The 13,544-nt window shown below is 48.5% G+C and overlaps 1 protein-coding gene across 1 annotated transcript; it reads right to left on the bottom strand.

Annotated features, from left to right (window-relative positions):
- Nucleotides 1-914: 914 nt before the first annotated feature.
- Nucleotides 915-2,701, bottom strand: LOC100837456 (remorin 4.1). The gene is made up of 2 exons (XM_003562852.4): nucleotides 1,665-2,701; nucleotides 915-1,540 (listed from the first exon to the last, which is right to left on the bottom strand). Exons 1-2 carry the CDS (start codon nucleotides 2,355-2,357, stop codon nucleotides 1,349-1,351), a joined length of 885 nt encoding a protein of 294 aa, XP_003562900.1. The 5' UTR covers nucleotides 2,358-2,701; the 3' UTR covers nucleotides 915-1,348.
- Nucleotides 2,702-13,544: the final 10,843 nt, after the last annotated feature.

Here is a 13,544-nt window from a genome sequence, read left to right as displayed (position 1 = left end):
GGATTTCCAGGCATTGTCGGATCCCAAATTCAGGTTCGGTCGTTTTTGTTGGAGTGTCATATACTGCACGTGGACATAATTATCCTACGGGATTCGAAGCGTTTGGTGTGAAAATCCTGCAAAATCACCGTGAGAACCCTTGCAAATCAGAGCGGCGAGTGTCCATCCATTAGCCCCCCCCCGCGCAAGAAGTCAATCCAAACAGGACCTTTGACTGAACTTCCTGCTCCAAATCTTAAGCTGACAAAGTCAGGCACTTCTGATTTCTGAACATGGTGCAAATGGTGTCTGGTGTTATACAAGAACGGTTGAGTTTCCACATCACAATCAAGAACAAGGTTGCTTTCCTCTTGAATAGCAGAATAGGATACAGAAATGCAAATGTTAGCTGAGGGCACGGTTCTTGTAATCCGGAGCATGTTCTATAATTTAACTACACATGACCATGACCTACGTAGTTGGCTGTGTTAGATTGCTGCCGTTCCTTTCGAAGTTTGACTTCGTTGTAGTGGCAGTGAGCTGATGATAAGTATCTCCACCTAAACTTCTCTAATTCTACTACTGGAGTAAGTCTCAACAAAAAGTGACCGGGGGCCGGGGCAAACAACAGAGGTTCCGTTGTTGAAACTGAAGCCGGTAGGTCGCATGCCAGAATCAAGGCAGCAACTTCACAGGGTTCAGCAGCGGTACGAAATTACTCTTTGCTCTATATCTTCAGAAGTCAAAGAGCAAAGGAATGACTCTTCTTCAGTACGCTGGCCTCCGTGATTTGTGTCAAAGTGTTGTTAGTTGAGCATTTAGGGAGCCATAAATTAACAAAGCAGGACAATGTTCTGGAGTATTACAGATGAAGCAAATGACAGAGACGAATCACAGAAATCAAGAAGGTGATGATGACCCAGAAAGCTTGCAAATGTACACAAATAATTAAACAGTACAGTTAACTGCTTATCTTGTTCATATTGACAATACATAATCCTTGATGACAAAACAAAATACAGGCAGCTCTTGCCCATACGCTCTGCAGGGAAGAGCACACCCTCCAATCTTATGCCTATGTACTTCTTCTCTGTATGTTCCCTCCACTTTGCAGTACACCATATCAAGCACACAAGCACGGGAAGAACAAGAAGGAAAGAAAAGCTTCAAAAAAGAAGAAGAGATGATGATGAAGATGATACACCATACATGTGGATACAGCACTAAAACAAGAGTTCCACACAGCAAGCAGCAACCACAGGAGCACGCAACAGTGCTAACTGGCCCTCCCGTGAAGCGAAGCGGTGAACGATCCAACGACGACGGCGAGCGAGCAAAGCGGAGGAGGCCGGGAGGGGGAGCTGAGAGCTCAGAAGAAGGAGCGCTTGGTGGGCGCCCTGCCGACGGCCCTCATGAAGTTGGCGAGCTCCAGCACGCGGGCCACCTTGGTGCCCCTCTTGGCCTCCGCCGACGCGCGCTTGTCCTCTGCCTTCCGCCGGGCCTTTGCCACCTCGTTCTGCGCCTTCTCCATCGCCTTGGCCCGCTTCTCCTCCAGCTTCCTCTGCACGCACGCGCGCGTCCGAGTTAAATTAGAACTCCGTCAGAACTATGAGTAATTCAGAATTGAACTTAAGAGTTCTTTTCTAGAGGAAATTCATGGCGTCGAATTGGGAAAGATTGCGTACCTCGTACTTGTTGAGCCAGGCGCTGGCCTTCTCGACCTGGTCGCCCTCCCAGCCGTTGATGACGACCTCCTCGCGCTTGAAGCGGTTGTTGACCTTGGCGACCTCGGCGATCTGCCACGCGGCGATCTTGCACTCCACCTCCTCCTTCTTCACCTGCCCCACCGACACCCCGTCGCCCTGCCCGTGTCCGGCGCCGCCCGCCGCCACCGCCACCGCCACCTCGCCGCCCGCTGCAGACGCACGCGGCGTGTTCGCCGTCGCCGTCCCCCAGCGCGGCGAGGGGATGGGGTTGCTGTCCGGCACGATCGCCAGCGGGTTCGTCTCCTCCACCTCGGCCTCCTCCCCGATCCGCCCCATCTCGTCCTCCCCGTTCGCCCGGCTAGCTTCTGCGGAGGCGGCGTTGGCGGAGGCTGCGGCGGCGACCATGGCGGAGAACTCCCTGCTCATGCTAGGGAAGGGCTCGCTGGGGGCGGTGTCGCTCCCGACGGAGCGGATCGACGTGTGCCTGCTCCCCCACGAGTCCCTGCTCCCGGCCCGGCTCCGGCGGTACGACTGCGGCGCGCGCGGCGGGCTCAGCGCGTGGATGTCCCTGAACTCCGGCTCCTCTTCCTCCTCCTCCTCCTCGATCACCCGCTGCGGCCGCTCCCTGCTCGTGCTGCTGCTACCACTGGCCGCCGGCTGTCCACTCAACATGTGGTGCCGCGCCTCACCTCCTCCAGCTCGATCGTACCAAACCTCTCTCCGCCGCTAATGCGCTAAGCCACCACTAGCACACGCACGAAACCATTAGCATCGATCCAGTCGGTGCAGCTCAGCTCAGCTCCTGGTGAGGCGATCGGGGCTGCGGTGAGTGGTGAGTAGGATGGTGGAGCAAGGAGCCTTCTTAAATAGAGGCCGTGGAAGTGGAGGCGCCCACCAATGGAGGGCGAGATCAGGAGCAGAGCCGCACTTGGGAAAGAAGAGAAGGGAAGGGGGGGAATTTGTTGAGGATATTTGTTTTCCGTGGATGGAGGCCGGGCGTTTCTGTTTTCCCGGTTTATCTCCTGCGCGCGCCCTTTTATTTGTTCTGGTGGCTTCTTCCTCGCACTTTCTTATTCCGGGGGTTTATCTTTGTTTTTTCCGGGGCGCAAGGGTCGCGTGGGCAAAGTGCGCTGACTCACACTATCATAATCCCATTCTCCGGCTCTCTGCTCTGCTGCTGCTCTAGCTCTTGGCCTTGACAGCAGGTGATTATTTGTTGCCATCTTCGGCACTTTACAGGTTTGTGTTGTGTACGCATGTAGCACTAGCATTTTTATGTATCAGTGCTATCGCAGGCAAGAACTTGAGCAGGTGTAATTGGAGAACCTTCGAGTGATGCCTTCTGGTAGATGCTTAGAAGAACGAATTATGCTACTCCTCGATCGGGAAGTGCTGAGAGATCACTGCTCTGTCTCCTCTTTCCACAAACTCAAGTACTCCTCCAGTAAGATTTAAGAACCATGTAGGAGCACACCCTAGCAGTAGTACTATTAAGCAAGGACTTGTTACCTACATGCATCTCGCAGAAAAGAAATGAGGTTTAGGACTAGACTATAGAGACACCAACTCCTATAACTAATCATATATTTTGACGAAAAGAACTAATCATATAGAGACACTCATTTGTCGTTCCATCATGGGGATAAGACGAGGTCACCGTGTGATAAAAACGTGGTCGGTCCGCGGTAAGTAACAGCACACACACCTCGCTGTCACGGAACTAAAAAGCGGTGTGAATTGACCGCAATGCAAGACCAAAGACGAAGGAGACGACGTGGTAACGGATCAGCGGCAGCGTCGCGTGGGCCCACGGGCCTCGATGGCTCGATTCTTAACCACTCCGTATCACCCCGTATTTACATTTACCTGTTGTCGCAATCAAAGTGGGCCCAGCCTTTTCCTGCAACCACTTGGTGGGCTTGCGCGGATGTTGGCGTAACCCGGCCCAGATACGTTTTTGGCGAGGACATGGTAAGTTCGTTCGAGGGACGGGAAAAAAATAATTTTGCTCGGAGAAGAATGTTCCAGCAGCGGCTGATCGGCGTCACCTCGCTCGCAGCTCGCTTCGTCAGAATAACCGAACAAACCCGTCAGGTGAGGCGTTATTGGGCGTTGTCCCGTTGAGGGGACCGATAAGGTATGGGGTGCTGTGGTTTTGTAGTGCGTGTTTGGTTTGTGCCGCGCCTACGGGGTCCGGTGTTTTCTGACGACGAGCATGGCGCGCCATGTGACAGTGTCTCCAGCAGTTAACGAGGGAGACACTGACAAGATCCCCTGATGCAAATTTTGTTGACGTAGCTTCCCATGCGTCGTGTTTACAAGAAATCTCAGCAGTAGTACGTCACTGATACTTAAAATGTTATTACATGTATTTCATTCGATCCATAATAAGTGTCGGGAGTTTAGTAAATATTACAAATGGTATTAAATCGCGGACATTTATTATTGATGAAAGGTTACGAGTTACGTACAGAATTACAGACAATCCCAACCTCACAAGCTTAATTCCATCTTTGCAAATTCGATCAGTCTTTACACATGACCTTAACTGTGCGCTATACGCAAAAAACACAAACACATGAACATAACTGTGCGTTAACCAGATACTTGTAGTAGCTAGATTGCTTTGCTTTGCTTAAGTATGAGATGGTTTGATTTATTCAATTGCAAACTAGTACTCCTCCGTCCCATATTAAGTGGGGAGTGTCTACGGCTCAGTCGGCTGAGAAATCGTATTTCTCAGTCGACCGGCCAGCATACCTGTCCTGTGTGTGTGTGTGAGAGAGCATGTCTACTTGCGTTAATTGGCACCTAGAAATAATTTCACATTACTAGCTGCTGCTTGGAGTTTGGACAGCTAAATGCATGTGCGACCGAGTGTTCTCCAGTTCTATTTTTTGGCCACTCCGTTGGTACTGGCTTGAAGTCCATCTACGCGTAAATGATCGATCCTGACAAAATTACACTTTCACAGTACAGCCAAACTTCACAGACAAAGGAAAAAATGCAACAAAAAAATTAACAATCAAATTTTAAAATTTGCAGGTAAAATTTTATGCCCGATTTTAAAATTGCAGGTTAAACTTTATGCACGATTCTAAAAATTGCAGGTGAAAGTTGCGTGATTCTCAAATTGCAGGTGAAACTTTATGCACGATTCTAAAATTGCAGGTGAAAGTTATGCACGATTCTAAAATTTCAGGTGAAATATTTAAAATTGCGAGTGAAATTTTCGGAATACGCAACTCGTCCAAAAGAAAATTGAGATAAAAAAATGTACAAATTATCGTATACTGCTAATTTATGTTAGTGCACATATATAAAGTTAAAAACATAAAAGGTAAGAGAATAAAAAAGTAAAAGAAAAATGAAACGATTTATAAATTAGAAACCAAAAATAAAAAATAAAAGGAAACCGGGAAGGACTTGAGTCAAACCTGGGACGTCTGCAACAAAGCAAACATCGATACACCAACAGACCAATTGCCTTTTGCTGATTTTGTTTCGGTTATCTGCCTACTTAACTGTTTTGTTTTCCGCTGTCGACTGAGAAAACAAGTTTCTCAGGCGACTGATCCCTAGGAAATCCATATTAAATGCTATTACATGTATCTAAACGTATTTTAGTATATATATATATATAGATATGTCCATATTTAGACAAATTTGAGTCACTTAATATGGGACGGCGCGAGTATATCTGACCACATCTGATGGTGTACTTTACCAAAAAATCTCCAATTTATTTTTGCAAAAGTAAAGCTAATTTAGCATTTTCTTACTAAAGGTGTAAGTCCTTTTTCAAAATAAGTAAATACAGCTTGCACGCAGCATCTTGTGGCTGTAGAATCGTGCGTTGGACGCGGGAAATCATCATCTCCTGGGCCAGACTCTCTGGTACGCAACACAACATGGTGCATGCTTCGAGCACGCACGGCAATTAAACGACCCCGCCATGATATATATGCACGTACCAGTCAAACAAGCAAGCGATTTCACCTCACTATGTCTACAGCCTGTTGGGAATGTTTGGGAACCGCTTTATCTTTGACGTGGTCGAAGCACAGCACGTAGTACAACTAAAACCTGACCCAGTCCTAGTATTTTACAGAAGAATCAGGAACCTTCACCGGCAAGGAAGGAACGTCTCCTCTCAACGTCACGAGAGGAGATTGAGAAGGATCACGAGAGGACGGGGCAAAGGAGATCCCCCGTAGAACGCCACATGTGAAATCCAACCTCACTTCACTGCCCGGCCGGATTGAACTGCACAGGCCCCAGCGTTGGATTCGTCAGAGGAAACAAACAAAGCGAAAATATCGCAGGATCTTCAGTAAACAGCCAGGTCGAGACAATACTCTCCGAGCATTGGAATCTTTGCCCGTTTTTCGGGTTGTAGACTTGTACTAGCTGGGTCAGCAGTGTGTGAAACCAAAGGCAGGTGCGCAGAGGATCCAGGCGAAGGGTGAGGTAAAGGTCAACCTTAACTTGATACCCCATGGCCCAGTCCTCCAGTGCCGCCAAAAAAGCCAGGAGCCCCACCACGTCATGGGGAGCCATGCATTGGCAGGAGGCACACACACTGGTCAGACGCGGTTGTCGGCCGGGCCGGGCCCAAACACGTGGGCTGCTTCTCGCCCGTTTACCGACAGCGGCCCTGACCCGCGGGATCCGACGGCGCCCCGCAGCCCGGTGCAGAAAATAAACTGCATGTTGCCGGTGCCGTAGCTGGCTGAGGCGCGCACGCACGCAGCGTCGCTGCCTGTGCCGCTAGCCCGCGCCGGTCGTATTCGTTTGCCATTTTTAAGGCGCGACGTGACGGCGGGCCACACTTGCTAGCTGCTGCACAATCTCATGACTGCTCCCAAGTCTCCACGTACCAACCGCATGAGAAAATCTTCGCCGATCATCCTTGATGATATTCCTTTCTGGTAAAGCGTTGCTTAATAAGTAATTCTTTCTTTTTTGTTTAATGTTCTTGTTAGGGCAAGACACAGGAACGGCGATAGGAAAAAAGAGTAGGGTTTAATTTGATGCGCCGATCACTTTCGCTACCTGCCACCTGCCGTGGTGCGGTTGGCTGCCCCGTACGGTTGTGATCGATTAATGAACACTGATCCTCCTTGGATTTGTTTGCGTTTTATGACATTCTTTTGTTCGCCTTACCTTTTCAAATTTTAATTTGATAGGAGGGTGGTCAGTGGACTGTACCGTGGAGCCACCGATAATTTAGGTGCATAAATCCGTAATCCCATGTGTTCTTGCTGTGTGGTGTGTCCTCACGTACAATATATATGAACTGTGCGATGGTAATCATGTAGCATCGTCTAAAATTGAGCATTCACCGAACGTACATATGGCCAGCCGGGGCGGACTGGGTTGAGTCCATCAGTCCATGCATGGGTCGCTCTGGCTTCTGGTTGTGGTTGGGTCGCATGAGCTTTTTCGCGACCGATGGACCCCGACGTCTACTGGTTAAATTACTCTGTGTTATCTAGCGTTTGTGCGTCAGTGGGGCGCAAGAATACTGACACGTACGTGTTATCTAGCGGTGCGTTAGCTATAAGTGGAGTGAGTATTTGGATGCTGATAGCGACGCCGACACTAGCTTGTACGCGCCGTGATGTGAGCCCTCTCGTCATTTCCAAGTGCCCTATTGGTCTATTGGACATGTGCGGAATCTTTACCCTGATAAAATAAAACACCACCGAGTAGTAGTATGCAAACCATTGTGCAACTTATGACGAATCGATCCCTTTACAATGTCACAGTGCACACCATATAACAATTCTTCGGCCGGTGTTAACTAATACTAGCAGCAGCCAAGTAGACATACACACTTCGTACCATTAATCCGTCGATGGCATTAATATGTGTATAGAAACGAACATCCCGGCCCACGTCGTGTAAGAGACCGGGGAGCCCAAGGCTGTCGGCAAACGCCTTCGATCAATCTCCATCCACCATCCTGCTAGTCTCTACGTACAACTGCAAACACGGGGAGGGACCGAGCAGACGAAACAATGCCCAACGACCAATTCAAAAGCACCAACGTACGTACCCAAACTAAAGATCCGCCATCCGTCGGGGCCGATAGAACCATCATTGTACAATGCAAGGACCAACTTTCCCTACTACACGATATGATGATTATCTCGCTAGGGCCCCTCCCTACATATGCATGTACCTCAACGCCCTCATAAACAAACACACACATGTGTATGTACCCGACACGATCGAGCCGCATCGGGAGCATAAAGAGAAGCGAAGAACGGATCGCCGGAAGAATCGAAAGCGATCGAGCGCATGCAGAAACGGCCGGCCGGGGCAGGGAAGAAAGCAACCGCGAAAGCGGCTGCCCATCGGCCGCGCGCACTGCATGCCCCGCCCCCGGACGTACGGCATAGTATAAGCTCAGAACGCAACGGCGCTTAACGCGCGCTCGGCACGAAGCTTCAATTTCATTCTCCGGGTTCATGCACCTCCTTGGAACCATCCAGGCCAGACGGGACATGGCTTTAATTTGGCCTTTTTTTAGCAGAGTTGTACGTTACTGTGTAACTTTGACGTGAACTCGATCTCTCCCTTGGTCGGTCGGTCCCCAACCGGTGGTTTGTTTGTTTGCTCCCGGGCCGGTGCATCTGTTAGTTATGCCGTGCCCGTCGTCGGTCGTCCCGGACGTAGAGAGACGACGCTCGCAACAACGCGCGTTTGGGGGGATAAGACTGATGGACGGATGGTAACCTATGTTACGTCAGTAGTCCCTGTGGGCTGTGAAAAAACACGACTACAACGACGTTCGGACGTCTAAGTCGGGCCGTTTAGAAATGGAATCGGTGGGGGCAGAGGACGACGCGTTCACGGTTATCTCACAGTAGGTTAACTGGCAGAGATCGAGCGAGTATCTTTGCAATATCCTCGGTTCCTTGTCTCTACTGGTTGATGTTACTTGAGAGTTCGTGTGCCGGGACAAGATGATTCAGTCGATCGACCCGTGACGTAGGCGAAAGTCCGGTTAGTTTTGGGGTTTAATCCAAGGAAGGAGCTCTGGAGCTGTCGCGCTTTTGGGGTGCCACGTACGTACATGGGGGCATTCAGGTCGAAGGTGTTTACTGAAAGTTGGATAGACATTTTCAAAGGGAAATCAGCGAAGCTAACCGGCCATCTTTCTTTTTCTTTTCTTTTTTAAGAATAGCTAACCGGCCATCTGGATGGGATGGATCCGCCCGGGGCCCCGGGCCGATTAGACAGGGATCATAAGATGGTTTTGGAAACCTGAAGCCGATCGAGTCCGTCAGTCCACAATGAATCAATTAGTCGTTTACTTTTTTCGGTATTTGCATAATTGTATTTGTGTTCTAAAATTGATATTTGTTCAGAGAAGTTGTTCCATTCGCGTCATCACTCATCAGGCAAGCAAGCAGCGTACGTGCATAATAAAAAGGACAAAATACAACTTTTTTTTGATCTCTTTGAGGCCGCTGTCCCACTTCCGCTGGGCCACGGAAAGGCCGTACGGATGGACCGACTCTATGGGCCGCGCGATCCTACTGGAGGAAACGCTGGACCTAGAAACTAGAATGTACCGGGCGCCGTGCGTGATGGGCTGCGGAACGAGCTCTCAATTTTAAGAACACAGTTTTTTGTTTGCAGTTGTTTGGTTGCGTAAAAACACACAATATTTTTTTCTCAATTTAAAAAGGACCACCGACCATGTGCCAGCCGTATGCCAGTTATTGTAACCATGGTCTATTTCCCGCTACCCTCCCTTCGGTCCGTTCTACGAGCCCGAGCCGCACATCCTACTTTTTTTTCCACCACGTGCATGCAAATAGAACTGAGAGTGGGGCGTGTGTATTTAAAATGTTCTAGAAAATTTAAAAAGTCATGTAGCTCAAATCGTGTACCTGATCAATAATCCGTTTTCACAGATGATTTCGTCTCAACTAGGGCTTCAAAACAAGATGCGGGTTGGATGTATTTCGGCGAATTTTTGGTTAAGCTCAAAGTTACCAACCATAGCCATGTGAGTTACCAGACCTATTCATGATTAGTAACAGCTTTCAATCTAGCTACATTGGTGTGTTTTAATGTTGTTTTTAGAGCACCAAAGTTACCAACTAGCAATAACTGAGTTATCAGCCTGTTCACGATTGGTTCAATGCTAGATATACTATGTGAATTATCAGGCCATTCTCAATTGTTTTGAAGCTGCTTCTAGCTAGACATGTTTTGGTTACTTTTTCTGAGTTTAAAAGTAGTTACTCAACCAATGCTATGTAAGTTACCTGACTATTCACAGTAGAGTTATCGGCTCGGACACTAATCTCACTTTGGAAGTGTTCGTGATCTTTTTCAAATTTAGAAGTCACCGGCTAGTAACAGTACGCGTTATCATACATCCACAAGTAGTTATCAATTGAAAACTAGACTTTAATAGACCTCAGTTGGTTATGTTTCGATGACGTTTACCTAAGCTTGTAGGTTATCAGACCACTCATATATGAGTCACCGTATTATTCAAAAAATAGTTACCAACTACAAACCTACCACTCACTTAGATATATACCGGGAACTCCTTTTATGAGATTAAAAAGGTTACCAAGCGGTAAGATGTGAGTTACCTGGTTAGAGTATTCACAAGTAATATAAACTTCAACAATACTATGTCGGGGAACTACATCGTCTTCCAAACTAGATCTTATCTCGGACAGCAGGGTAACTATATCCATATTGTGACGGTGAACAGTGACTTACACAACCGGGTAAATAGGTCGGTGCCATGATGATAACTTTAATACGAAGATCTAGGTAACTACATTGGCGTCATGATGATAATTATAACATGAACACCTGGAAAACTACATCGGTGACACGATGATAACTTTAACATGAACATCCGGATAACTACGTTGGTGCCATGATAACTTTAACATGACCACCTAGATAATTACATCGGTGCCATGATGATAACTCTTTAACATGACTGGCTGGATAACTACAACGGTACCATGGTGATAACTTTAACATGAACAACAGGATAACTACGTTGGTGCCATGATGATGATTTTAAGAGTAAATATCACAGAACCCATGGTTTCGGACGAACCGTATCACAGAACTCCACCTTTTGGTTTTCTTATCACTTAAACTCGATAATTGGGCAAAAGTGTATCGCTGGAGCCCAATTATCGGTTTAAGTGATAATTGGTTTACTCCACCTTTTGCCCCATTATCGGGTTTAAGTGATAAGAAAACCAAAAGGTGGAGTTCTATGATACGGTTCGTCCGAAACCATGGGTTCTGTGATATTTACTCCAATTTTAACATTAACAGCCTGGTGGCTACATCGGTGCCATGGTGAACTCAAATATTGACAACCCATCGAGTAACTTTAATAGGGATGGGCCGGCAAATAAACTGGTCCCATGGTGATAACTTTAACATGGAAGTTGAGTAAATGTCTCGGTACTACTACGGTACTAGGATGACAGTTGGTAACTATAGCCCGAACAGGTGTGTAATTCCATTAATGCCATAGTGGTGGTCACTATGACTTGGGCACCTTGATAACTACATCAGTGACATGGTAATAACTATAACCTAAACTGCAAGGTAACTACATCAGTGTCATGGCGGTAACTATAACTATTCATTCTCAAAATAGAGTAGTCAATGCATGAAACAACACACACCTCATTGAATTCAACAATACGCACTAGATGTGCATGGTTGATGAGTAAGACAATGAAGAGGAGATGCAATGGATTAACCACTCAGTGCAACTAAAAGAATAAATCTGAGCCACCATTTCATCAAACACCTCAAGTGCTTAGAACATCTTTTGAATCCCTCTTCAGCTTCCTCTAGTAGCACTCCGCCAAAACGAATTTAGGCTCACCATAGAGCATTTGTCCTAGCAGCAGCAGCCGTCAGCACACAACAAGCAAGCAACAGCTAGCGAGCAACACAGGCGCACAGCAGCAGCGGCAACACACGGCAAGCACAACAGCAGCTAGCTAGTTCTGGGGCAAGTTCGCGCGGCAAGAGGAGTACCTCCGCGAGTTGGACGAGGCCCTCATGCCGGTGGGCGGCTTCTGCCTCTTCGACCTCTTCTTCCCGTCCTAACCGCGACTAGTGCAGTGGCTGAGCGAGGGCGAGCGCCACATGAGGAGCCACTGCCGCATCCAGCCCATCATCGCAGAGTGCAAGGTAGGGACTGGAGAGGAGAGAGAGGAAGAAACAGTTACGAGCACCCTCCGAGCGTTCGTATGTATCAGAAAGAATAAAAGGAACGGAGAAGAAGACGTCTGTTCGCTGCAGATCGGACGTCGCGGAACGCGTCCACGCATAAGGGAATTTGCCAGCCGTCTGGAAAATAGATTTCCTGGTTTAAAAAAGAGAGTAAATTACAGAAAACCACCACATTAGGGGATAGGGTTTCACTTCGATACCAGTCTACGTTTTATTTACTAAAAACCACTGGATTAGACTAGTCGTGCGGTTGCTAACGAATAAGCGCGAAACTGACAGGAAGGGCCCACCGGTCAGGCCAGCGTGGCTTGCCACCGTGGCAATCCTCAACTGAACCACACTCCATCTCTCCTTCCTCCCTATGTTCCCCTCGTGCCCCGAACCGCCCGTGTCTTCCTCGTCTCCGGCAAAGCGCCGCTGACCTTGGATCTGCTCACCCACCCCCTGCATCTTGAGCAACCCCGCGCGTCCGCCGGTGCCCTTGCTCTCGCCCCCGGCCATCCCAAGCGCCCCAGCCACGGTGCTCCTCCTCCGCTGCCTCATCTCCTCGTCGCGGGCCGCCTCCGGCCACCCCCTTGCCTAGCAGTCGCCTCGATCGGCCTCGCCGTGCCTGCTTGCACGCTGGTGCATCTCCGCCCGTCAAGGCGCGCCCCGGAGCGCCTCCATCGGCTTCGTCGTGCCTACGGGGAGCGGAAGCGCGCGGCGGTGCACGGGAGAGAGCGGGGGAGCGCGGGGGCGAGCGGCAATGCGCGTGGGGCGGCTTGGAGCAGCGGCGCTGAGGGAGCGGCGGCCGGAGCAGCGGTACGCTGGGGAGCGCGGCGGTGCACAGGGCGCGCGGGGGCGAGTGGCGAAGAGAGCGGCGGTGCGCAGAGCGCGCGGGGGCGAGCAGCAGCGCGTGGGGGGGCGGTCGGAGCATCGGTTTGGTGGCGAGGAGCTTCTCGGGGGAAGAAGGAGAGGAAGCAGCGGATGAGGGAGAGATTTGGGAGATAGCAGAAAGAAAGGCATTTGCCATGCTGGCACGCCGCATAGGACTAACCGGTGGACCTGCTTTGTCAGAAATGGGTTTAGACACTAACGAGCGAGTGATTAAGTAAATCCGGTGGTTTTTAATAATCAAAACGTAAACCGGTATCAATGTGAAACCCTAACCCGTAATGTGGTGGTTTTGTGTAATTTACTCTTTAAGAAAACATGAATGTTTTCTTGATGCAATTTTAATGCCTGCACGCAGAGAAGTTCCTATAATTTTTTGTTCCACTCAAATGAATCAAATGATAAATATAAATTTTTTTGTAAAAGAATAGAGGCAAGTAGCATCTCTTATAGATTTCCAAGAAAAAAAAGCTAAAAGGGATTTTCACAACATCTTAAGGATATCTTTGTTTGTGCCACTCATGATTTTTTTGGAGGATTTTGATCCATTCGATTTGTTCTAGCAATTGTATCGGGATTTATAGCAAGAGGGTAGACATTGTGAAAGTTTTCTTCTATGTCCATGTTTTGATTTCATATTAGAATTTTAAAAACTTTGTCGTTCTAATCGTACCTTTTCATATTTCAGCGTTTCGAGAATCCGGTGTTCCAAAGCTACCATCATAATTCTTC

This window comes from Brachypodium distachyon, chromosome 1 (assembly GCF_000005505.3).
Source record: "Brachypodium distachyon strain Bd21 chromosome 1, Brachypodium_distachyon_v3.0, whole genome shotgun sequence".
Lineage (NCBI taxonomy): Eukaryota > Viridiplantae > Streptophyta > Magnoliopsida > Poales > Poaceae > Brachypodium > Brachypodium distachyon.
This window is presented reverse-complemented; position numbering and strand designations above follow the sequence as displayed.

Excerpts from the sequence above, each read along its gene's own strand:
- LOC100837456 (XM_003562852.4), bottom strand. The coding sequence starts at position 2,357 with ATGTTGAGTGGACAGCCGGCGGCCAGTGGTAGCAGCAGCACGAGCAGG. Across the intron at positions 1,541-1,664 it reads CCTGGCTCAACAAGTACGAG|AGGAAGCTGGAGGAGAAGCG; the intron begins GTACGCAATCTT and ends GCGTGCGTGCAG.